Source organism: Acipenser ruthenus, chromosome 4, assembly GCF_902713425.1.
Source record: "Acipenser ruthenus chromosome 4, fAciRut3.2 maternal haplotype, whole genome shotgun sequence".
Lineage (NCBI taxonomy): Eukaryota > Metazoa > Chordata > Actinopteri > Acipenseriformes > Acipenseridae > Acipenser > Acipenser ruthenus.
The window spans coordinates 24,387,276-24,412,869 of NC_081192.1; the positions used below are offsets into that span (position 1 = coordinate 24,387,276).

General features: G+C 38.4%; 1 protein-coding gene across 6 annotated transcripts in view; it reads left to right on the forward strand.

Annotated features, from left to right (window-relative positions):
* LOC117400334 (double-stranded RNA-binding protein Staufen homolog 2-like) overlaps positions 1 to 25,594 on the forward strand; it is a 121,352-nt gene that overhangs the window by 11,176 nt on the left and 84,582 nt on the right. For 5 of the 6 annotated variants that reach the window (XM_034000149.3, XM_034000152.3, XM_034000151.3 and 2 more), the window contains exons 3-5: positions 1,920 to 2,050; positions 4,062 to 4,221; positions 6,006 to 6,141. In XM_034000149.3, coding sequence (XP_033856040.3) covers positions 1,920 to 2,050; positions 4,062 to 4,221; positions 6,006 to 6,141 — 427 coding nt within the window. The remainder of the gene's footprint in view (positions 1 to 1,919; positions 2,051 to 4,061; positions 4,222 to 6,005; positions 6,142 to 25,594) is intronic. The other variant, XM_034000150.3, reaches the window with a different exon arrangement.

Consider the following 25,594-nt stretch of genomic DNA (forward strand, 5'->3'; position numbering starts at 1 on the left):
GATATTGTGTAAACATGTAAGTGTGACATGCTGATAGTCAGGTGGAAAAAAACAGAGCCTCTTATTACCACAATATTCTGGTACTACAAAAAGCCTGTGCCAAAGAAGGGCATGTGTCACAACTGGACAGTCAGCTCTATAGATACATTCTATGCAAAACATATGTATGCCCACCTCAACAATATCACTGTTTCCTGGGATATGCATGCCCTTGCGGTGGGGTATCAGCAACCAGACTAATACAGTATGGAATGCCTACCACAGTTTCTGCTCCTGGTGTTTGTATTGTGATTATACCTTGTGAGTGATTATTATTATTATTTATTTCTTAGCAGAGGCACTTAACCAGGGCGATTTACAATTGTTACAAGATATCACATTATTTTTACATAAAATTACCCATTTATACAGTTGGGTTTTTACTGGAGCAATCTAGGTAAAGTACCTTGCTCAAGGGTACAGCAGCCATGTCCCCCACCTGGGATTGAACCCATGACCCTCTGGTCAAGAGTCCAGAGCCCTAACCACTACTCCACACTGCTGCCCACGTCATATTTTATTGAAGTTATGAAAATGTGAGAAGCAGAAATTTGATTTCATTTGCAGCTAGTAACACTGACCTGATTAGTTCTGTTCTTGGACTACCTTACCTAAGGTAACAGCTGGGACTGTGTACATTTTTCTTTGATTTAGTACCCGCTCATTGAAACTTGTGAACTGGGTTGTCATCTGTTAAATCCTGATTAAAAGCCTGGATCTGCTCCATGACTGGGAGTGTGTTTAGGGTTGTCAGATTTGTGAAATGTTAAACAAAGGTCATGTGTGCTTTGTGGATAACAGAGCAGGAATACTGTCCACATTTCTTTAGAGCGTTCAGTCTTTCTCCAGCTTGGGGAAAGGTTTTATGCAGTATAATATTACTGTAAAGTTAAACATTGTCTCTGAGGTTTGTTTTTGTGGGGGAGGAGGCACTTGTTTTCCTTTGATTTTATGTGTATATAAATTAATTTCTTCATGCATGTAGTCCTATTTGTTTGTGGGTATTGTGTGGGACTCATTTTACAAAGCTGCCGTCGCTGCACTGCCAAAATGTCAGAGAACATTTGAAGTACTGAATTCAAATTTGCAGGATTATATAATGCTGTCTTACTCAGACTGAGCCACAGACAGTGACCTCAATGCAGTGCCATGTACGGATATGCACTGCATTGTTGCTTTTTTCAGTTTATCCATTTGAACCATTACAGGTTTTAATTGTTATTTTTTACTGTAAAGCTACTTCTTCTTTTTTGGTCATCTGGGCATTTAACAAAAAAAAATCCCAAACAGTAGAGGGGTTTCGAGACATTTCTTTCAGTACAGCTTACACTATACAACACTTTGCTGTCGAGATGGCGAATGAAGAAATTAAAGGTTTGCCTCTGGATAACACAAGCTGGAGGGGGCGGTGCTCATTATTTTAAATTAAAATAATTAGTGTTATCTTATATTTTGTATGTTTCAAAAATATTCTACCATAGCACTTCTATTACACTTGTACACTAGGTATTCAGTACATATTTTACTGAAGCACTACAACTGCTATAGGTAACCTCCCCCCCCCCCACATATAACAATTTGGTAGTGGATTTTAAAACAACTTTTGTTTATGTACTATGCATTATACAAATCAAAAGATCAAATTTTGCATGCAAGTGACGTTTAATGTGTGATTTATAGTGTTCACACATTGGCAAACGATTTCTGTTAACAGAGAAAAAAATTAAAACAAAATTAAACATACAGTGCGTGAATGCCACCTGACAAACATTCGAAGGTTTAAAACGACCTTCGAATTCCTGGGTAGCGAACGAACCTTCGAACACAGCCCTAGATATACAGTTGTACTTTTTTTATTAAAAGGTTTATTCTATTTGCAGCTTCTCCCCAGGAAAACATGGCAAACCCCAAAGAGAAAACTCCAATGTGTCTGGTAAATGAGTTAGGCCGTTTCAACAGAATTCAGTCCCATTACAAGCTCCTGAATGAACAAGGGGCTGCACATGCCAAGGTAAGATGTATCTTAATGGGATACTTTAGATCATTGTCATTTTCCTAATACTTAATTTATAAGGATTGTTGTTAGTATTGTGTATTAGCACTAAAGCTTTGAGAAGAATTATTGTGCACTAAAGCATGTGCAATACGAATATGCCTCCCCACCTCACTTCTTCACAACCAGCCTTGAGGAATCTATTTGAAGCAATGTTTGCTGGAATACCATGACAAATAATGGTCTTAGGCCCTGTCCACACTACATAACTGATCTCGAGAACTGTACTCAAAAACGTTTAAATTAATCCAGCTCAAAGCGGCCACACTAGAGTACCATTTCATGTTTAGTCAGGCTTAATGCGTACAAACACTATTTAAAATATTCCGGTTACTGTTCCTAGCTGTGCAATGGACTGTGGGACTTAATATGACATTATCCCACCATGCACTGTATTTTATGTTTACAACCCGGCAAATATGGAGCCCGTGCCGACAGAAGACATAGCGCTTCATAGCATGAACATTATGGTTCTGTTTCTTAAACACAAGGTACATTTTATCATAATGTGTGCATTTCATTTTGAACTCTGAAGTTCTTCTTGACCGATTTCATCGCTATAGATATCAGAGCGCCTTGATTTCGTCATCTGATCACGTCGCTCCGTGATCCACCAACAAGCCTCAGAAATTGGATACTGTACAGCAGTATTGATAGTCATTCTGAACTCCTTCATACGCCTGTTGTGAGTACTGTATTTGTAATGTCCATGCGCCAAAAAATATCAGAAAGCATTTTGGGATATTGGAGGATACACAATAAATGTAGTTCGGTATTACAGCATCCACACTTCTGACAAACTGCACTACCTGATGCGATCTAATTTAGAACGGGACTCGAGACTACCCCCTGGTCTCGAGTCCGGTTCACGAGTACGGTATTAAACACTGCGTAGTGTGGATGCTAACCGTATTTAGCACTGTTAAGCCAGTTAAAAGGCAACTAATACGATTTAAAGGCATAGTGTGACAGGGCCTAAGCTGAAATAACAATGGAGAATCACACAGAATACATACTGTAGAGTTGCAAATTAAATATCAGGGAAATGTAGATGATGCAAAGTATCCCTTTAATGTTTCTGGTACAACAATTCAGTTGATGTGTTTAAGGAAAGAATTTGATTTAATACTACTTTTTTTGTGTGCAGCCAAAAACAAGGACTGTACAGTACGGATTGCTAGTAGCTAAATTAAAGAACCTTTACACACCCAGTTTTCACAGCAAAACCCAGCGTTTAGAAAGAAAATCCTAAAGAACTGAACAAAATTAAATGCAGAGTACTAATGAAAATGTCCTCTAAATTGGTTTAGCTGATTTAGACAAGTGGAACAAGTTAGACTGATCGTTGGAACCAACCCATTTACTTGTATATAGGAACCAGGATTTTTGACGATTAAAAAAAAAAAAAGTTTTATATGTTGTAGTGCAAATATACTGTAAATTAGTGTACATTTGCAGGACAATCTATATAACCCCATTGTGCTCTGCCTACATGATTATGATTTGTAGCTTGCCTGATAAAAGCTGTTTGTTTTTGTATTTTCAATATTCTTAATATGTTTGTGTGGTTATTTTAAAATACAGACAAATAACCTGCAATTAATAATCTGCATAAATTTGCATGGGAATTTTTTATTAAAATATACAAACAAATCAAAGATATATTTTAGTCAAACTACACCATTTGTTTGATTTATTGTTCATTCATCTTTTACATAAACTTGGCTGTATTACCTGATTTGACCATTAGTTTCAGTGGTTTCCATCAGGGATAAATATCAATAAGTGGTGAATCATTGAAAATAATTCAGTTTTCGAGTTCCAACATGAGTGCTGTTAACAGTTTGTATTATCGATGTGTGTATTGTAAACCCTAACTAACTATAGCGAAATACAGTAAATTCAATATTTTAATTGAGAGCGTTTTCTATATTGTTGCGAATTTGCTCTTGCTGTCCGGTGCTTACAGATCTTCACTGTGCAGCTGACTCTTGGAGAGCAGATCTGGGAAGCGGAAGGAAGCAGCATCAAAAAGGCACAACATTCAGCTGCAGCCATGGCATTGACTGAGACGACTCTGCCGAAGCCATCACTGAGGCCGCCCAAGGTGGAGACTAACAGCAACCCAGGTACATCACACAGCGTGACAAGGCAGCACTGTGTAGCTGAGTTCATGTTATGGCAGATTACCAGATTACCACCCTGTATCGATCTCCCAGAATGTTATCATGTGACTGCGCTGAAACACTAGGATATGGTAGCGGAAGTGTAGGGGAATATTTTGAGGTCAGTTTAACCTGCTTACAACAGATTCAATTACATGCTGTACTACACAACATACTATATACCAAGTAATATACAAAATAAACCTTTACTAATCCACATTTGAACACCATCAGTGACTTCATAAATGTCTTCTGCACAGGTTATAGAAACAAGCCAGAAACGAATTATACATTTAGTGTATCAAAAGTGGGAAAAAGAAATGAAGATATTAAATAAATAAATACAAATCTCAGAAGCTAAGCAAGGATGGGCCAGGTTAGCACTTGGATGGGGAGCTAAAGTTATGTTGGTGGCTCATTCTGAGTGCCCCATTTTGGAGTAATGAGGTGGGTCTTCTCAGTTGACGACTCTGGAATCCATGGATACCTTTCTAAGAAGAGCAAGGGTGTTGTTAACCCTGCTGTTATAGATAAACCCCAATCAAGGCCAATACAACTCGGGCCTTGTTCAACACTGAAGTGAAAAATAACTGCACTTAAAACAGCAGACGAATAACACACTGAAACAAGTTACTTTTTTAATGAAGAATTAAAAAGGGTACTGTATTGCTTGTAATGCCTTGCCAACACAGTTGTAAATAAAACTCGGGTGCAAATTTGAGGACAATGAAGAGGACTATGGGACGAGACAGTAGATCACGTCCTTTAACGTCTTTCTATACCCTCAATTTCATTTCAAGTCAGTCATTTGAAACTACAATGCAAAAAGGCCTGCGTTCCAGAGTCAGTGCTAAACTCAGATCACCCCAAGCTAGAATACCCCAAGAAAATAGCCTATCAGTGAAGAAACTCTCTTTGGTCATTCCAACAATACACCAGAGTTTTTATATATAAGTGGGTGTGTGGAATTGGTCTATAGAGAAAACAAAATACATCAGATTTCGCTACTGTAGCACTCATAATTTGCAAGATGAGAGGTCATTAGTAACTTTTGTTTTAATTGAGTGACAGGGCTTATTGTGCACCACCAAACAAAATGATACACCACAATAATATTGTAAAATCCCATGACCTGCCAGGTCATGAGAACACCATGTGATATTTAACATTGTTTGGCAACTTGATTTTTTTTATAAAAATCTTCGAACACCTAGGATGATGTACACTGAGATTTATTTTGGGATGTCAGTATATTTTCCGGTGTACAACTGGAAGCTTAAAATGAGAATGAACCCAGTATCTCATTTAGAAAAAAGTACTCCAGAGGTCGATAGCTTGCCGACATCCGCTCCCGAGGCAACTGGCTTGGTCTTGGGAATGGAGGACGCCCACTGATCTTCAGTTTTCCTGAGCTGTTGTGGGAAATTCCTGCAGTGAGGGAATGTAATTGGACATTCTAATGTGAGGAGGAAACCAGGGATAATATAATTAAGCAAAATAGCTGCCATTGCATTCTGGTAACTTGTTCAGGCCTTTTGGGGTCTGGGATTGTAAAAGCTTGCAGTGGTGCAGGTCACCAAAATGCAAACTATTAATGAAACTTAATTAGAAATAAACAACCTGCTAGACTTCATGCATATTCTTTCTTATATTTATGTTACATTATTGGGGGGGGGGAAAAGTGTTCTACAGGTACTGTAAACTATAATACATTCTTATTGTTTGTGTATTTTCTCATCCTCATGTAGGCAGTATAACCCCTACTGTTGAATTGAATGGTTTAGCAATGAAAAGAGGAGAACCTGCCATCTACAGACCCTTGGACCCAAAGCCTTTGCCAAATTACAAAGCCAATTACAACTTCCAGGGCATGTTCAATCAAAGGTAAACGTATCCCATTGTAGTTTATTGTGTGATGACTGCAGCAGTACTTAAGCGACTCTTTCCAGGTCTTCTCCCCTGGGATAAAGTACAATCTACTGTTATTGCTTCTTAGGATAATACAAGTACATGCTATTACCACTCAGTGGAAGCTGATAGATGTATAAATAATTGAACAGATCCAGGGCTCCTCATATTACACGCATTGTGTGCTCATAAAGTTATTTCATTGCTGATTGCTGTTACTGAATTATAACTTGTGCCAAGACTCCTAGTCAATTTAAACGGACCCAGTGTGAATGCATGCGGTGAGCAGAGGACACCCTGGCCAACCTAACCCTCCCTACCCCCCGGGCGGCGCTCGGCCAATTGTGCTCTGCCCCCTGGGAGCTCCCATCCACGGTCGGCTGTGAAATAGCCTGGACTCAATCCGGTGATGTCCAGGCTAGAGAGCGCATCCTGCGCTCCACTCCTTTACCAGATGCGCCACTCGGGAGCCCCCTATTATTATTATTTTAAATGATCGCAGTGCCATAAAACAAAATTCTCTTTTCAGCAGTCAGTGAATCATGGATAATTTATTTTACCATTGCAGCTGTATTTTTTATTGTTGTGCTGAAGGCACATTGTTACATTGGAAGCCGAAGACTTTTTTTATTAAACGGATGGTTACCCATTTTTTGGTCAACATTCTCAACAACAATCACTCGATAGATCCAGTCTGCCCACATCCTTGAGTTGAGTGCTGGTAGATTTCAAGGGTCTATTCTAGAATCAGTTTAATTTAGCATCTATATTTGTCCTTTGGTGATGTGCCATAATATATCATTACATTTTTATGTTGATGACACACAGTTATATCAGTTAGACTCCCCTGAGAGATCTGTCTCTGTTTTACTTAATTGACTCCAAACTGGGCTAGCCTGCAGCACAATTTCCTTATCTAGCTTAAAGAGTAAGTAGCGGGATTCTGAAAAATATAGCATTGCATATCCCCACATGTTGCTACAACTGTTTAAATAATGTACCTGTATATTTTTCTTTTCATTGTTAACATCCTAACAACTTTTTACACTTAGAACTTTAAACTCTGTTTCAAAGGTTTGAGATCTGTCCTCTAAATCACTGCAGGAGAGCTTTTCTGTTCCGTACCACATCATGGATAATTATTGCTATTTTACCTGTTTGATAATGTGGGCAATAATCCTTACACTATCAGTGCACTAAAGCAGCCATTTTAAAAAGCTTTGAAACAGACTTTAAAGTTATTTATAAGCCTACCGTTCACTATTAGTCCTGACATTCATTAGAATGTCAATTAAACAAAAGCAGCTTTTTATTATTTACATTACATTCTTTACAAGTTCTCTGGTAATACCACCCCAGTCCTGCATTCACTACATTGGCTCCACATAATTTCATACAGATTTAAAGATTCTTGTTTAATGTGCAAAGGTTTGGTGTTGCCCCCTCTGGTACCTTATGAACCCACTTCTATTTGGTCCTCCAGGTGAGGCTTGCTGGTTGCTGGCTATGAAGCCCAATAAAAGGGGTACGATTCCTAGGGACAGGAGGGACTCGGAATCCCTTGTGTTCAGGAAATAGCAAATTATTTGTATACAAGACTTTTTCTGCTTTTTGACAATGACAAATTCCACTTTTTTATTCATTGTAGAATTGTCAAAAAAATCTGAACTAAAAATCAGTTTTACCTGCAGAGGGCAGTAGCGGTTTGTTTAAAATATTGTTATGCTGTGGATAAGCTGGTCAGTAAAAATAAAAGTTATATTATTATTATTTAGGACTGTCAAGCGATTAAAAAAATGAATTGTGATTAATCTCATGATTACAAATTTTAATCTTGGTTTTAATCACAGTTAATTGTTACAATTACTGCATCCATCTCATTCAAGTTTGTATTTATTATTATTATTATTATTATTATTATTATTATTATTATTATTATCATTATTATTATTATTATTTTAAAGGTCTTCATATTATTACCTATAAGGCCTTATATCAGGGGTGTGAAACTCCAGTCCTCGAGGGCTGCAGGGTCTTCTGGTTTTCATTCCAACTTAAACTCTCAATTAACATAATTGATCTAATTAGTAGTTCAATTTGACATATTTCATATGTTTCAAGGTCTTTTACACTTGAGGATTTAAAAAATGCACTTGATTCAAGGTACACTACCAGTGAAACATTTTGAGGCCAGAAGAGAAGTGTTAAATGTGTCCAGTTAATCAAATAATTAGACCAATTAAGTAATTGAGAGCTCGGGTGGAACGAAAGCCAGAAGACACTGCGGCCCTCCAGGAACGGAGTTTGACACCTCTGCCTTATATGGTCTGCTGACCCCATATCTCCCTGGTCTTTCCCTGAGATCGGAAAATGCGACTCTTCTGACAGTCCCTAAAATTCGTGTGAACGCTGTCGGAGCCAGGGAATTTAGTTAATGCCTGTCGTCGATGGAGCTTGCTCCCAATTCATATCAGAAGTGAAAACGTATTTGTTTGGGTCTGTTTATTTGTAGCTGGATTATATATTAGACACAGGCTTTTTTATATTTCTTTTGTAAAGTGCCCTGGAATGCTTGCATGAAGAGCGCTATATAAGTGACATTTGTATTTTATTATTATTATTATTATTATTATTATTATTATTATTATTATTATTATTATTATTATTATTATCCAAAAAAACAACCCAACATAAAACACAACTGTTATCCTATTTCTGGATTAATATTGTTGCCCTTTCTTTATAGTTTTATATTTATTTACATAGAATTATACAGAAAAACTCCAGCATTTGCTGTTAAATTGTTTCAACCAACTGCTAAATCACAATGGAGTCAGTTTATTTCTCACCTTAATGCATTTCAGATTATACGGTATATTTTCTTATCAGTTTCCTTTAAAAGGGTATCCTTTACTGTTGTTTTTCATTGTTGTTTTTTTTTTTTTTTAAATGCTCTATTTTATTAATAACTTAAAATTGTCTAAATAAAACAAAGCATTCATTGAATAACGGTTATATTCTCCTTAATAGTAAATACTATTATATATCGATTGGTTATATAATATTATCATACTGACGGGTTTCATTTGTTGTTGTTTTGTTGCTAGAAAGTGTATTTTGAGAAGTGAAGGTGTGTTTAGCATGCAGGTGATGCTTCAGATTAGATGTAGCCTACATTTGTGATCCTGAAAATTTCAATTTGACAGTAGATACATCCAGAAAGTTTTTTTTTTTTTTTTTGGAATAAACTTCCCATTCACAACAAGTCCTTCACCTTTAGCACTTTACTCCACAATGCAGTTCTGTGACGAACTTTCTATGCAAACGCTGACTGCACTCATTGCGTTGCATGCGATCGAATATATTAAAATGCTGACGCAGGGAATGAGTTACAGTGTGCTAAGAGGGTCAAGACAGAGGAGTGCGATTAACCTGCATTAAAAAAAAAATAATCCAAAGAAATTAGCGTGTTAATCGCAGAAGTTAACCGTGATTAATTGACAGCGCTATTATTATTATTATTATTATTATTATTATTATTATTATTTTAAATGCAGGCCTGGTCCCCAAGGGGAAATTAAGTTGCCACCAGTGATCGCAGAAAGTGCGATAAAACTAAATTCTCTTTTCAGCAGAAATTGATTTTACCATTGCAGCTGTATTTTTTATTGTTGTGCTAAAGACACATTGTTACATTGGAGGTTGACTTCTTTTATTAAATGGATGGTTACACATTTTTTGGTCAACATTCTCAACAACAATCACTCGATACATCCAGTCTGCCCACATCCTCCTGTCCCTTTGGAAGCTAGTCTTGCAGTCATTGTTCTCCTATGTTTACTGCATTCATTAGGTAGTCACCATGGAAATCCGCGGTAAAATGTCATAAAATCTGCAACGAGAAAAGGCTGCTTTCTGCAAAATTCTGCAGCAGTGACTTTTTAATGAAAAACAGTGTTAATGAGTATAAACAAATAAGAAAAAGTAAGTCACAGTTAGTTCAATTCATTTTTTTTTATTAAATCACATTTCTAAAATCTGAAGAAAAAAAAAACCCAGAACAAACATGAACAAACATCAAAGAAGAAAAAAACACATACAATAAAGCAAAAAGAGTTAACTTTTTAAAAAAAAAATCTTACAGCACTGACTATTGGATGCCATTTTTTAAAATATACATTATTGTTATTATTATTATTATTATTATTATTATTATTTATTTCTTAGCAGACGCACTTACTCAGGGCTTCTTACAGTTATATACAAAAAATACATATCAAATTACAGTATAATTAAGAGCAAGATACAAAATACAATGACTTCAGTCCTAATAAGAGCAAATATAAAACACAGTACAATTTGATATAGGGGCAGTTCTAGAGCAGGTAACAGTGTTGATAGTTTCATTAGGGTTAGATACGAGCACAAGTGAAATACAAAATATTACAGATTGGGTTAAGTGCAGGATTAAATACAGTAAAATAGGGAGCAGATTAGTGGAAGTTAAAGTGCATTAAGGACAGAGTGCTATATTGACCAGAAGAGAAGAGTTGAGTTTTACAGGTGTTGTTTGAAGAGGTGTGTCTTGAGGAGGCGCCGGAAGGTGGCCAGGGACTGGGCAGTCCTGACATCCATAGGAAGGTTGTTCCACCACTGCAGGGCGAGGGTGGAGAAGGAGTGGGCTCTGGAGGCAAGGGAGCGTAGAGGAAGTACAGCCAGTCTTCTAGTGCAGGAAGAGAAGAGAGGTTGGTTGGGGGTGTAGGGAGAGATGAGGGTCTGGAGGTAGCTGGGTGCAGTCTGGTCAAGGCATCGGTAGGCAAGTACAAGAGTCTTGAACTGGATGCAAGCGGTGATCGGGAGCCAGTGGAGTGAGCGGAGCAGTGGAGTAGCGTCGGAGAAGCGAGGCAGAGAGAACAGCAGGCTAGCAGCGGAGTTCTGGATGAGCTGGAGTGGACGGTTAGCAGGAGTTGACCCGGAGAGGTTAGTTGGATAGCGTGAAATTCAAGGTGTTATCGGGTGTTAACAGAGAGTGAGGTCAGAGGGGACAGAAAAGAGTAAGGAGGGAGAGAGGAGAAGACCAGTCCCACCTCCCCGTCCAGTGAGACGCGGAGTGTGGAACAGAATGTAAAGAAAGGACAGGTCAGCAGGAGTTACAGTGTTATCATGAGAGAGCCAGGTTTCAGTGAGAGCAAGGAAATCGAGAGAGAGGTGGGAGGCAAAGGCAGAGATGAAATCAGCTTTCTTAGCAGAAGAGTGACAGTTCCAGAGAGAGTGCGGGAGGGGAAAGAGTGGGGGGTGGAGAGGCAGAGGGATAAGGTTAGAGGGGTTAGGGGAGCAGCGGTGGAGAGAGGACAGAGGACGGACGTGAGAGGACAGAATAACAGGGATGTGAGAGACAGTCATAGCAGGACAGGTGAGACAGATAGGTACAGTAGTAGTAGTGGGAGCAGGAGCGGTGGGGGGAGGGTACAGATCTGTCTAGTAGTTGGTGTCTTCCAGAGCGCTGCTAGGCTTGGATTCTCTCCAACAGCCTCTCCTCGCAGGTCTCTCCTCGCTGGACTCCCAGCTCTTTGGTAGAGAGGCTGTTCGGTTGGCTGCCGCTTCGTGTGGGCACACAAATAGGCTAGCTGTCTATTATACTAAACTACGCTAAAGACAATACTTAAGCAATACAATAGTTTCAATGCGCTTCAATGGGATCACACAACTACAAAACGCTGTGTGGAAACCAATCAAATTGCAAATCAACCTCTATTAAATTTAACCATACTCACCTGGTACTAATCACGAACAGTAGATAACCTAATTAAAACACCACCTTTATAATGCAGCGCTCCGGATAAGTTTTTTTTCTGTCTGCAATAATCACTCCCAGAATTTTGTCAGCAGGAGTAATTTTAAATTTCCCACAAACTGCAGCAGTACAGTTTTGTGATAATAAAATAAGTCAGGGTTTAGAATGCTCAGGTGCTTTACATCCTGTTTTTATTCTGTACCTTAAATTACTATAAACAGATATATTGTACACTGTTGTGTAACATACTAATCATGCATCATAACAAATGTATTTAGTTTGTTTAGTTTGCAACTTTTGTAGTGGTTTTGCGATATAAAACATTGCACTAAAACAGAAAATATCAGTATAATTTGTCTAGCCCTATAGTGATTTTCATGAAAAAAGGGAGGATCTAATATATATTTTTTAATGGAGTGTTTAGTATAGACTAGTAGTGTAACAATCCCATTACTTTTTTATCATACATGGTTGTGTACTGGCAAAATCTGTATTTGTTTAGTCTCTTCCACAGATAAAATTAAAGTTTCTAATTATATACCTGTATACCATTTACTCTGAGCAGTACACATGCAATATGACACAATATACTGTAATTTGTTTCAACTTTCCAAAAACACTGCGATACAGTCAACCATACCCTGCACTATTTATCACTGCAACAAGAAAACCGTGTTGTTTTGTATGACACGTTTAAACTTTGGAGCGTTGGAGTGAGGCCTCTAGTAGTAGCCACTGGAGATTTGGCTACTCGCTCTACCTGTCCTCGCTCTGACTGCCACAGCTCAAACTGCCCTTGGACATTATTTCATTGCTGATTGCTGTTACTGAATTTTAACTTGTGCCAAGGCTCCTAGTCAATTTAAACGGACCCAGTGTGAATGCATGTAAGGTTTCACTGAGGTTATACAAAAAATATGTTCATGTGGAAGGACCTACCAGTAGAGGTTAGTGTTGCTGAATTTGTTGTCTGCAATGTAGTATTTAGATCTTAACATTATTTAGCCTTTTTTGGGGAATTATAACCACAAAGTAGTGTTTTCTGTTATTCTCGTTGCTTCTTTTAAGAAGAGTGTTTTAAATTGATAGCCAGTAATAAAGAACTCCTGCTGCCTGGACTGTGGTCGGCATTCTCATATTGAAACACACTTTCACGATTAGGCTAAACTGGGAGCATTGCAGGATGCCCCTGATTAGAGCCCTGTGAAATTTATTTTTATTTTTTATAATTTTTTCGTTTACAGATACGCATTAATAAAACAACTCAAATAGATGTATCTCAATAATAGTATAGTATACATCATGTTTTAACTACATACAGTACTGTGCAAAAGTTTTAGGCAGGTGTGAAAAAATGCTGTAAAGTAAGAATGCTTTCAAAAATAGACATGTTAATAGATTATATTTATCAATTAACTAAATGCAAAGTGAGTGAACAGAAGAAAAATCTAAATCAAATCCATATTTGGTGTGACCACCCTTTGCCTTCAAAACAGCATCAATTCTTCTAGGTACACTTGCACAAAGTCAGGGATTTTGTAGGCATATAGTCAGGTGTATGATTAAACAATTATACCAAACAGGTGCTAATGATCATCAATTCAATATGTAGGTTGAAACACAATCATTAACTGAAACAGAAACAGCTGTGTAGGAGTGTGGCAAAGTGGTTAGTAAGGGGAACAGGTGTAGCGGTGATGCGGTGCAGGAGTGACAGGCAGACAACGATAATCCAGTGGAAAAACTTTACTTTATTTTAATTCCTGGTCTATTGACCATAAATAATAAGCCCCGGCAATACACAACGATGTGTAGAGCGCGGGGATGAAAACACAGGTTTACAGTCCTGGAAAAAGAAAACAAAAACACGTTCACCCGTCTCGGGTGCGTGCAGTCGTGCTGGTGGTGAGTGAATATACTTTTTATTTCCATGACAGTTCGTGCAGTGGTGATCCGGCTCGTGCTGGCCCAAGACGACAGCTCCGGATGTGCTTTTAGCTGTCTGGTGGTTTCAAAAAACACAGACAGTTATTGTACAGCGAGAAACAAACACAAACACACACACACGCAACTCTCTATAGAGTGATACAGTTTTTATTACTACCGTCCTTCTCGGTCCTTGGCTTAACCCAAACGAAGGAAAAGAACAGCGTTACCCTGGCCCCTATATGTAATCCCGCATGATATCTAGGTAAACGGTTGCAGCTGCCTTATCACTTGCAGCTGCCCCTCGTTTACCTGTCAAATCAATACGGTCTTACAACAGAGTCTCGCTTCCTTCCAGGCTGACCCACTTCCCGGTCCCGGAAACGAACTGTCAGGCCAGCCCTTCCAGATACTTCTCCTCCCGTTCTTTAGCGCCCTCACAGGTCGGGAGGAAGATTCATCACCAGAACTCATTGTATTTCTGTCACAAGGAGGAATAAAACTGGGTGAGGAACAGCCAAACTCAGCTAACAAGGTGAGGTTGCTGAAGACAGTTTACTGTCAAAAGTCATACACCATGGCAAGACTGAGCACAGCAACAAGACACAAGGTAGTTATACTGCATCAGCAAGGTCTCTCCCAGGCAGAAATTTCAAGGCAGACAGGGGTTTCCAGATGTGCTGTCCAAGCTCTTTTGAAGAAGCACAAAGAAACTGGCAACGTTGAGGACCGTAGACGCAGTGGTCGGCCAAGGAAACTTACTGCAGCAGATGAAAGACACATCATGCTTACTTCCCTTCGCAATCGGAAGATGTCCAGCAATGCCATCAGCTTAGAATTGGCAGAAAACAGTGGGACCCTGGTACACCCATCTACTGTCCGGAGAAGTCTGGTCAGAAGTGGCCTTCATGGAAGACTTGCGGCCAAAAAGCCATACCTCCGACGTGTAACCAATCGGCTTCAAAATCACACACCAAGTTAAGTGGCCTTCACCTGTGTTAAATTGTAGTGATTCACATGATTTCAGGATAAATTCAGCAGATCTGTAGGTTCCCTCTGCTGGGTAGTGCATTTCAAAGCAAAGACTCAACCATGAGCACCAAGGCACTTTCAAAAGAACTCCCGGACAAAGGCACCGATCAGGGGATGGGTATTAAAAAATATCAAAGGCCTTGAATATCCCGTGGAGCACAGTCAAGACGATTATTAAGAAGTGGAAGGTGTATGGCACCACCAAGACCCTGCCTAGATCAGGCCGTCCCTCCAAACTGGATGACCAAGCAAGAAGGAGGCTGACCAGAGAGGCTACCAAGAGGCCAATGGCAACTTTGCAGAGCTACAGGCTTTTATGGCTAAGACTGGTCAAAGTGTGCATGTGACAACAATATCCCAAGCACTCCACAAATCTGGCCTGTATGGTAGGGTGGCAAGAAGGAAGCCATTACTCAAGAAAGCCCACCTTGAATCCCGTTTGAAGTATGCAAAAAAACACTCAGGAGATTCTGTAGCCATGTGGCAAAAAGTTTTGTGGTCTGACGAAACTAAAATGGAACTTTTTGGCCTAAATGCAAAGCGTTATGTTTGGTGCAAACCCAACACAGCGCATCACCCAAAGAACACCATCCCTACTGTGAAGCATGGTGGTGGCAGCATCATGTTATGGGGATGTTTCTCATTGGCAGGGACTGGGGCAGTTGTCAGGATAGAAGGGAACATGAATGGAGCAAAGTACAGAGAAGTCCTTGAGGAAAACCTGCTGCCCTCTGCAAGAAAGCTGAAACTGGGACGGAAGTTCACCTTTCAGCATGACAACGACCCAAAGCACACAGCTAAAGCTACACTGGAGTGCTAAGGAATAAAAAGGTAAATGTCCTTGAGTGGCCCAGTCAGAGCCCCGACCTAAATCCAATAATAAATTTGTGGCATGACTTGAAGATTGCTGTCCATCAACGCTCCCCAAGGAACTTGACAGAGCTTGAACAGTTTTGTAAAGAAGAATGGTCACATATTGCCAAATCTAGGTGTGCAAAGTTGGTAGAGACCTATCCCAACAGACTCACAGCTGTAATTGCTGCCAAAGGTACTTCCACCAAGTATTAACTCAGGGGGGTGGAGACTTATTCAATTATGATCTTTCAGTTTTGTATTTTTAATATATAATTTTTTTCTCAATAAAACTTTTTACCCCTTAACAGTGTGGAGTATGGTGTGTAGATAAGTGGGAAAAAAATCCTCATTTAAATGCATGAAACTCTGAGGCACTGACACAACAAAATGTGAAAAAAGTATATATTTACACAGCCCTACTATTGCGGGGCTGTCATAATAATTACATATATAGCAATCTACCCATTAAAAAAAATGATAGGAATTATATTTAAATCCCATTGCACTGAAGCAGGGTTCCAGTATACAAGCTTGGGTTTCTAAGTATTTAAACACTAAGCAAAGCAGATTCAGTCATTCAAAACATTCAAAACCAAAACAGCATTTGCTCCAGTGCAAAGTTTGCACCACTTGAAATAAAACAAATAATTAGCATACTAATACAAAATATAAGCAAACAAGCCATGTTTTCCCCAAAAGGAATAAACAGCTAATGCTTAACTACGATGTCTTTTGACTCGTGTTCCAGCCAACAGTTGCAAAATCTGCACATCCTTATTTTGTCACTGTCAGCTGCATACTCAAATTATTTACAGTGTTGTTTAATTGTTATGTGCGGTTTAGGCATTTTAGAAACAAACGTCTCTTCTCTTCCATCACAATATGAATTTCCAAACTACTCGCTCCAAATTATACATCTGTGCAATTGCTAGTCAGAGCTGCTGTTTCCCTTCAGACCGTGTCTATGGTAACGGCTGAGGCTTGACAACTACAATTGCAAGTATTTATTTAAAGTATTTTTTGTATAAACCTCCCAATTTAAAAATGTAGTTCTATGTTTGTTTAATAATGATTTTTCTTTTTATTTTGTTTTATATTTGCATTTCGTTTTATATGTTGCATTCATTTTATTTTGTGCTATTTCGTATTTGCGTTAACACAGGGCTCTACCCCTGATCATGTAAAATGCTCATATATTCATGGACATAATATGATTCTAATTATTTAGAATGTGGCATTTACACTATTGCTTGCCTATTTATAGCTTTTGTTGGTGGCTGCTCTTCAGTTTGTGTGACGTTGAGTGCTGGTAGATTTCAAGGGTCTATTCTAGAATCAGTTTAATTTAGCTTCTATATTTGTCCTTTGGTGATGTGCCATAATATATCATTACATTTTTATGTTGATGTCACACAGTTATATCAGTTAGACTCCCCTGAGAGATCTGTCTCTGTTTTACTTATTTGACTCCAAACTGGGCTAGCCTGCAGCACAATTGCCTTATATAGCTTAAAAAGTAAGTAGCGGGATTCTGAAAAATATAGCGTTACACATCCCCACATGTTGCTACAACTGTTTAAATAATGTACCTGTATATTTTTCTTTTCATTGTTAACATCCTGACAACTTTTTACACTTAGAAATTTAAACTCCGTTTCAAAGCTATTTTCAAAATGGCCGCTCTAGTGCACTGGGGTTTGAGATGTGTCCTCGAAATCACTGCAGGAAGAGCGATTTAAAAAAAAGACAAAATATAATATAATATAAGTGCGCTGGCTACACGTTATTGCTGTGTTACCTATTTGACAATGTGGGCAGTAATCCTTACACTATCAGTGCACTAGAGCGTCCATTTTGAAAAGAGCTTTGAAACAGACTTTAAAGTTATAAGTGTAAGCCTACAGTTCATCACTGAGTCTGTTAGTCCTGACTTTCATTAGAATGTCAAATAAACAGACAGCTTTTTATTATTTACATAATATATCTTGACTTCAGAGCTGTCTTTGTTTTTCTGATTTGGAAACACTGATTTATGTGTGACTGTAATCCTTGACTATTTGCACTGCCCTCTATTCTGGTCTTCCATATACTTATTTAGCCAGATTACAGCATGTACAAATTGCATCTGAAAGATGTTTCACTTGGTACAAATTCTCTGATAATACCACCCAGTCCTGCATTCACTACATTGGCTCCACATAATTTCATACAGATTTAAAGATTCTTACTTAATGTGCAAAGGTTTGGTGTTGCCCCCTCTGGTACCTTATGAACCCACCTCTATCTGGTCCTCCGGTGAGGCTTGCTGGTTACTGGCCTTTCTAGGTTGATGTCACAGGTTTTCAGCCATGAAGCCAAAGAAATGGGTTAGGGTGCCTATGGACAGGAGAGACTCAGAATCTGTTATGTTCAGGAAATAGCAAATTATTTGTATGCAAGGCTTTTTCTGTTTTTTGACAAAGACAAATTCCAGTTTTGTTTAGTTTTTTTTAGCTGTAGATATTGTTACTTTCTTTTATCTCTGTTAAATCCTGTTGAGTTGTCTCGACACGGGTTGTTCTATGTAAGACATAACCCACGACACGGTGTGCTGTAAGACAATTCTTACCACACGCCTTGGAACTGTGGTAAGAACTAACACTGAACAATTTTTCACTGGATTTATTTTTATGTGTTATTTTTTCTGTATTTTATTCATTGTAGAATTCCCAAAAAAATTCACCTGCAGAGGGCAGTAGTGGTTTGTTTGAAAATATTGTTAAGCTGTGGATAAGCTGGTCAGTAAAAATAAAGTTATATTATTATTATTATTATTATTATTATTGTTATTTAGGGCTGTCAAGCGATTTAAAAAATGAATTGTGATTAATCTCATGATTACACATTTTAATCTTGGTTTTAATCGCATATTTAATTGTTACAATTACTGCACCCATCTCATTAGTTTGTTTTATTACTGATGCTTTATTATTATTATTATTATTATTATTATTATTATTATTATTATTATTATTATTATTATTTTAAAGATATTATTATTACCTGTAAGGCCTTATATGGTCTGCTGACCCCATACGTCCCTGGTCTTTCCCTGAGATCGGAAAATGCAAATCTTCTGACAGACCCTAAAATTTGTGTGAATTTCGTTTAGTTATAATGCTTCTCGTCTTTGGAACTTGCTCCCGATTGATATCAGGAATGCTAGCACAATTGAATCTTTTAAATCCTGTTTGAAAACGTATTTGTTTGCGTCTGTTTATTTGTAGCTGGATTATATATTGGACTGTCACAAAGACGGCCGGAGTGGGTGGCGTCAGACCAGAAGCAGGAAATAAACAGACAGAGAGGTGTGGTTTGGTGAAGCTGAGCGAATGCTTTCGCTCAGCATTTAATAAACAGAACAGAAAATAAAAGGTTTGTAACAAAAACACAGGACACGGCACTATACGCCAAAATAAAAAGACAAACAAAACGAACTAAACAGTGCACAGACAGACGAACAAAACACGGTGAGCAGATTTAACTATTATTTACTTTCCACAAATACCTCCGTCTCCAATCCCGTTCTCCACTCACCGAACACCCAACCCTGAGTGAATGCTACGTGTCTCTATATATACTGTTGTGCTGGGATTCAATTACTAATTAATTATTCACTTGAATCCCAGCACGTGAATTAATTCTGTGCAACCCCGTGCTCACATATTACATTTAACCAGCACGTGAAGTGATTTGTGCCCTCCTCGTGCCTAAATACAAATCTACCTTTTTAAATACATGTGAAACACAGACCCGTTTATATCCCGTGTACCAATGACTATACACCAACATTTACACACGCACGCACCATACAACACATAATATGCACACAGGGGCGGGGCACATTGCCACATGGACACAGGCTTTTTTTTTTCATACAGGCGCTCCTCGACTTACGACACTTTGACTTACGACGCACGGCACTTATGACTCTTTTGCATTATTACCCTGCTTGGACTTTACGATATCAATACGGTATTTACGACACGGCGAGACACGAGCCATGCGTCATGTGCACATGCTCGGTGTCCGAACTGCAGTACCTGTCGTGGGCGCCCTGACTCAGTCACTTAGCGTTTGTTTTTTTTATGCATGTAACTGTTGTTTTTTAGAATTTATTTGCCCTTAACAATGTCTGATAAGAGCAATGGACTCAAAACGAAACCTAAGCTGTGAACTCTGTTACATGATAAGGGGCTTAACTTCAGGCGATTTGTATTTCTGACTAGTATCGCATACACACACTAAATTCGTCATTGGAAAGCTCTGGTGCCCAGAAATCAACAGGCTGAGTGTAAAGAGTTAAATAAATATTTGCATGAGTACAATATAACGGGTCATTTTTTTAAAAATATATTATCTTGCCAAAGAGTCAGGAACGTAACCCCAATTTATAACATTGTGCCTATGGGAACATGTGCTTCGACTTACGACGCTTCGACTTACAACGCGACTTTCAGTGTCTTAAGTGTGAGGACTTCCAGTATTTCTTTTGTAAAGCGCCCTGGAATGCTTGCATGAAGCGCATAAGTGAAATTTGTATTATTATTATTATTATTATTATTATTATTATTATTATTATTATTAATTATTTTTTATTTATTTATTTATTTTTTTATAAATGTAGTGGTTGCCATTTATTTTTATTATTTTCTTCCAATTTAGAATGGCCAATTTTTTTTTTTTTTAAGCTCAGCTCACCGCTACCGCCCCTGCGCTGACTTGGGAGGGCGAAGACGAACACACACACTGTCCTCCGAAGCGTGTACCGTCAGCCGACCGCTTTTTTTCACACTGCGGACTCACCATGCAGCCACCCAAGAGCTACAGCGTCGGAGGACAACGCAGCTCTCGGGCAGCTTACAGGCAAGCCCGCAGGCGCCCAACCAGACTACAGGGGTCGCTGGTGCGAGGTGAGCCAAGGACACCCTGGCCGACCTAACCCTCCCTCCCCCCAGGCGACGCTCGGCCAATTGTGCTCTGCCCCCTGGGAGCTCCCGTCCACGGTCGGCTGTGAAATAGCCTGGACTCGATCCAGCGACGTCCAGGCTATAGAGCGCATTCTGCACTCCACGTGGAGCGCCTTTACCAGATGCGCCACTCGGGAGCCCCCTATTATAATTATTTTAAATGATCGCAGTGCCATAAAACAAAATTCTCTTTTCAGCAGACAGTGAATCATGGATAATTTATTTTACCATTGCAGCTGTATTTTTTATTGTTGTGCTAAAGGCACATTGTTACATTGGAGGCCGAAGACTTTTTTTATTAAACGGATGGTTACCCATTTTTTGGTCAACATTCTCAACAACAATCACTCGATAGATCCAGTCTGCCCACATCCTCCTGTCCCTTTGGAAGCTAGTCTTGCAGTCATTGTTCTCCTATGTTTACTGCATTCATTAGGTAGTCCCCATGGAAATCTGCGGTAAAATGTCATAAAATCTGCAACGAGAAAAGACAATGACTTTTTAATGAAAAACAGTGTTAATGAGTATAAATAAATAAGTAAAAGTAAGTCCGTTAGTTAAATTCATTTTTTTTATTAAATCACATTACTAAAAACTGGGGGAAAAAAACCCAGAACAAACATGTTTGCCATATTTTATGGAAATCAAAGAAGAAAAAAACACATACAATGAAAGCAAAGAGAGTTCACTTTTTTTTTTTTTTTAACTCTTACAGCACTGACTATAGGATGCCATTTTTTGAAATATACATAAAACATAACAATTCTTAAGAAATACATTAAATACAGTTATGGCCGAAACATATCACTATATTTAATCACATTAGTAATAATAACATTTGCCCAGAATAAGATTGTAGTGGTGTACTGGGATTCAAATTTTACAAATATGTACTAGGCTTGGAGCATTTTTATACAAATGTAACAGGGTATTTTTAGAAACGTGGTGTTCACCAAAATGTTGTAATTTTAAAACGTATCCACATCAAGACAACACATAGAAATAGTTTGGAAACTGACACGCACTTGGAAACAGTGACAGGCGATACTGATTGGCTGATAAACTAGCTTTTTTGTTTCTTTGACCAAGGCCACAATGTGAAAGTGCTACCATCACATACCACAAAACAAACGGAAAAGTAACGATTTTAAAAAAGAGGATTTTCACAAAAATGTTAAGTCATCGGATAATATCTAATATAGTTTGCCACTCCCTTCCTTTTTGAGCATTCATGTTACTACACCATGAACAACGATGTGTATTTCCATATATAATTAGAATGACATCTTTCAGGACCTGCAACACAGGGAGTACAAGCAAGGTCCTAATTGTTTTTCTCTGACCTTTCACATAGGAGTAACAGAACAACACTTTGCTTTGAACTTGCGACTAAACTATGAAATCCTTTTGTAAAATAATAATAATAATAATAATAATAATAATAATAATAATCATCATCATCATCAGCTTACCTTATTTCGTTCTGTTTGTCTATCCATGGTCGTTGTCACGGTCTTCTGAAGTTTTAACAGAAGCTATGATGGTCAGTTATTGGAAATACTGGACTTGCATTTTGCATTTGTGCCCTATCTCTTGCTGTTATATTCGGTGCTAATTTAGATTCACCGATGGCCTTAGGAATCTCTCCATGGCTGAACTAAAGCTCACACTGAAACCTCGCCACACCTCTCACTATACAAATAGCGTGTATGCGTTCTAATGACATGTACAGCGATAGTAGGGAGCAAATGTTTGAGTTTTCATTTTTTTGCAAAAAATTGAAAATTCTGCGAGAGCGACATATTTGCAGGGTTCTATAAATCCCCTGTGCTTAATGTGTGTCTGACCTCTTATTAATGCCATATTTCGCACATCTTTTAAGTTTTTGCTGTGCAGACAGTACACTTTAAATTATTGCGTTAAAGTTTGATAGACAGACTTGTTCTTTTGATTTTCTTACTGAAGTTCCATTACCAATGTTTTAACCTCAATAGCAATGCCATATCAGTGATACAGACCACATGCTTTGAAACTGCGTCTTCAAAGTAGGTGCACAGCTGTATTCTTAATGTAGTTTAATTGCAGGTGGTGTCCAGTAGAGAAGTACCCGTGCCATTCAAATTGTGTGCAGAATTCCGAGTGGAAAAGATGATATCTTTCTGCGGCCTGAATTTATCTAGACCATGTAGAAATATACACATTTTTGGTATCCCTGAATTCAAAAACTTGATTTTTACAAAGAAAGTAAACATACCAAAGTTAATGTGACATCTGGTAACATTACAGATTCCTGAAGGATTATGGCCATTCAGGAGAAGCTTGGGTGGTCTTTTGGGACCCAAAAGGCAGGGTGGGTACCACACACCAAGGTATGCAAAATTCAATGGGGAAAAGGCAAAAAGGCCTGATGTCATTCTAGGGCCTATAAAGACCATTAATACCTGTAAGATGAACACTTACATAGATACATCCAAAAGGGTTATTAGGGTGCAACTGTGGTGTAGGTGTTACATTTGTTATTGTTTTATTTATTTTTTACTTTTACTTTTGTATTTAGTATTTAGCACTTTTTCTCATTTGTGTTTAGTATTTAGCACTTTTTCTCATTGTGTTTTTCAAGTATTTTTTTTTTTTTCGAATTGACATATACAATAACCTCATATGGCCACTGGGGGCTGTAGAATAATATAATCTAAATGTGTGACTCAAACCAGATTTGGATAATATAAAACAGAAATCTACAAAGACAAATTTTGCCCCTTTTGTAAATATCACATCTTCTCTTCATTTAAGTGGACCCTTTATGCTATGTTGTTGTACAGGTGGTCGGCCAGGGTGTCCTCGGCTCAACGCGCACCAGCGACCCTTGTGGTCTGGCTGGGCACCTGCGGGCTTGCTTATAAGCTGCCCAGAGCTGCTCTGAGGTGGCTGAATGGTGGGCTTGCAGTGTGTAAAAGAAGCCGTCGGCTAAAGGCACACGCTTCGGAGGACAGCATGTGTTCGTCTTCGCCACTCTCGAGTCAGCGCGGGGGTGGTAGCGGTTGGCTGACCCTAAAAATAATTGGCTATTCAAAATTGGGGAGAAAATGATAAAAAAAACAATTGGCGATGACCAGGCATTCTAAATGTTTATGCCATTTAATTGGGATGTCACTTCATTTAATTGGGATACAGCAATTTCAAATAATGAACGGAGATCGAGTTTCAGAGCTTCACGTAGTGCAGTGAGTATGTGATTGCGCCATGACTTACGTAAACCACGTTGAACTCTGGAAGGAGCTGGAGTCTCCTGTGGTTTCTCAGGCTGCTGTTTCAAAGAAAGTTGGTGTGTCACCTTTAAGATGTGAGAAATGTAGAAATAAAAAAAAACAGCGATTAATTTATTTTAGGAATAAAACCCCTTCTCTGCTGAGGCCCTTGTGACACACTGTGCTACATGAATTTTGTGAATTTGGGAGTTGGATGTTTTACATGGATGTTTTAAATCAAAATTACCATATGTTCCCATGTGTACCTCCTCACCACCGTCCATGATGAGGCAAAAAAAATATATGATCAAATAATTATAAAAACTTTTTTAAATGGACCAGGAGAAAAAATAAACAAATTAATAATTACAGTCAAATAGTAGGGAGAAAAAAGATATCCTGAAGTTTTCAGGGGGATGTGGAGAGGAGAAAAAGAGAAATCAATAAATACTAATCAAAATTGTTTTAAAAAAATAATAATAATAATTCAAATGTTTTTAAAATGTAGTACAGGATAAAATCAGATGAAATATACAACTATGAATAAAAGTTTGTCAATTGTACACAGTATATATACAGTGCCTTGCGAAAGTATTCGGCCCCCTTGAACTTTGCGACCTTTTGCCACATTTCAGGCTTCAAACATAAAGATATGAAACTGTAATTTTCTGTGAAGAATCAACAACAAGTGGGACACAATCATGAAGTGGAACGAAATTTATTGGATATGTCAAACTTTTTTAACAAATAAAAAACACCAACTCAACCAATAACTGTGTCTCATCGAAGATATTTTATCCATGTAACATAATGAAATTGAAACCACCGACCCAATATTATCTGCAAGAACTTCTTGATGAGAGACCCCAAGTGAAATAACGGCAAAGTTTTTTTTTTCTTTTTTTTTTTTTTTTTTTTTTTTTTTTTTTAAAGCATAGTTTTAATTAGGATGTACCTGGTAGTTAGGCAGCAGAGAAGGGGTGATGTAATTTAATTATTTTTCTCTTCATTAAGAAATAAAAAAGTATGACTAAGGTTGTCTCAACTGCCTCTCATTTAATTGGGACAGCTGCTTATTCAGGATTTTTACTTCTCCCAAGGCGTCCTAATAAAGTGGCAGCGACTGTATAATGTTCTAAAATACTGTAATTGTTCAAATTAGTCATGATGATGATGACAGATGTGTTACTGTTCCAGAAATGTGTGAGTCAGTGAGTTGCTGCTCTGCAATTGTACTAGTAAGAACAGAAGAAAATATATTGTAGTGTTTCGTGCAAGAGGTAGAAAACAGAGAGACACTTGGTTCCTTTTTCCAAGTCCTTTCTTTATTTTGGATGCTCTCTCAGCACCCACACAGTCCATAGCTCTGTCAGCTTCACAAGATACAACTCAGGAAACAGCAACATTTACTCAGAATGGCAACCAACGACCATAATGCTGGGTGCAGCCCCTTCTTATACCCTTAGCTCTGGTTTCCCATCCCCCCCCTGGGAGCGTCAGAGCCAATGTGACACCCCCATCAGAGTCCCCTGCAAAGTTAGGCCTCTTTACAGAGCCCGGACGCG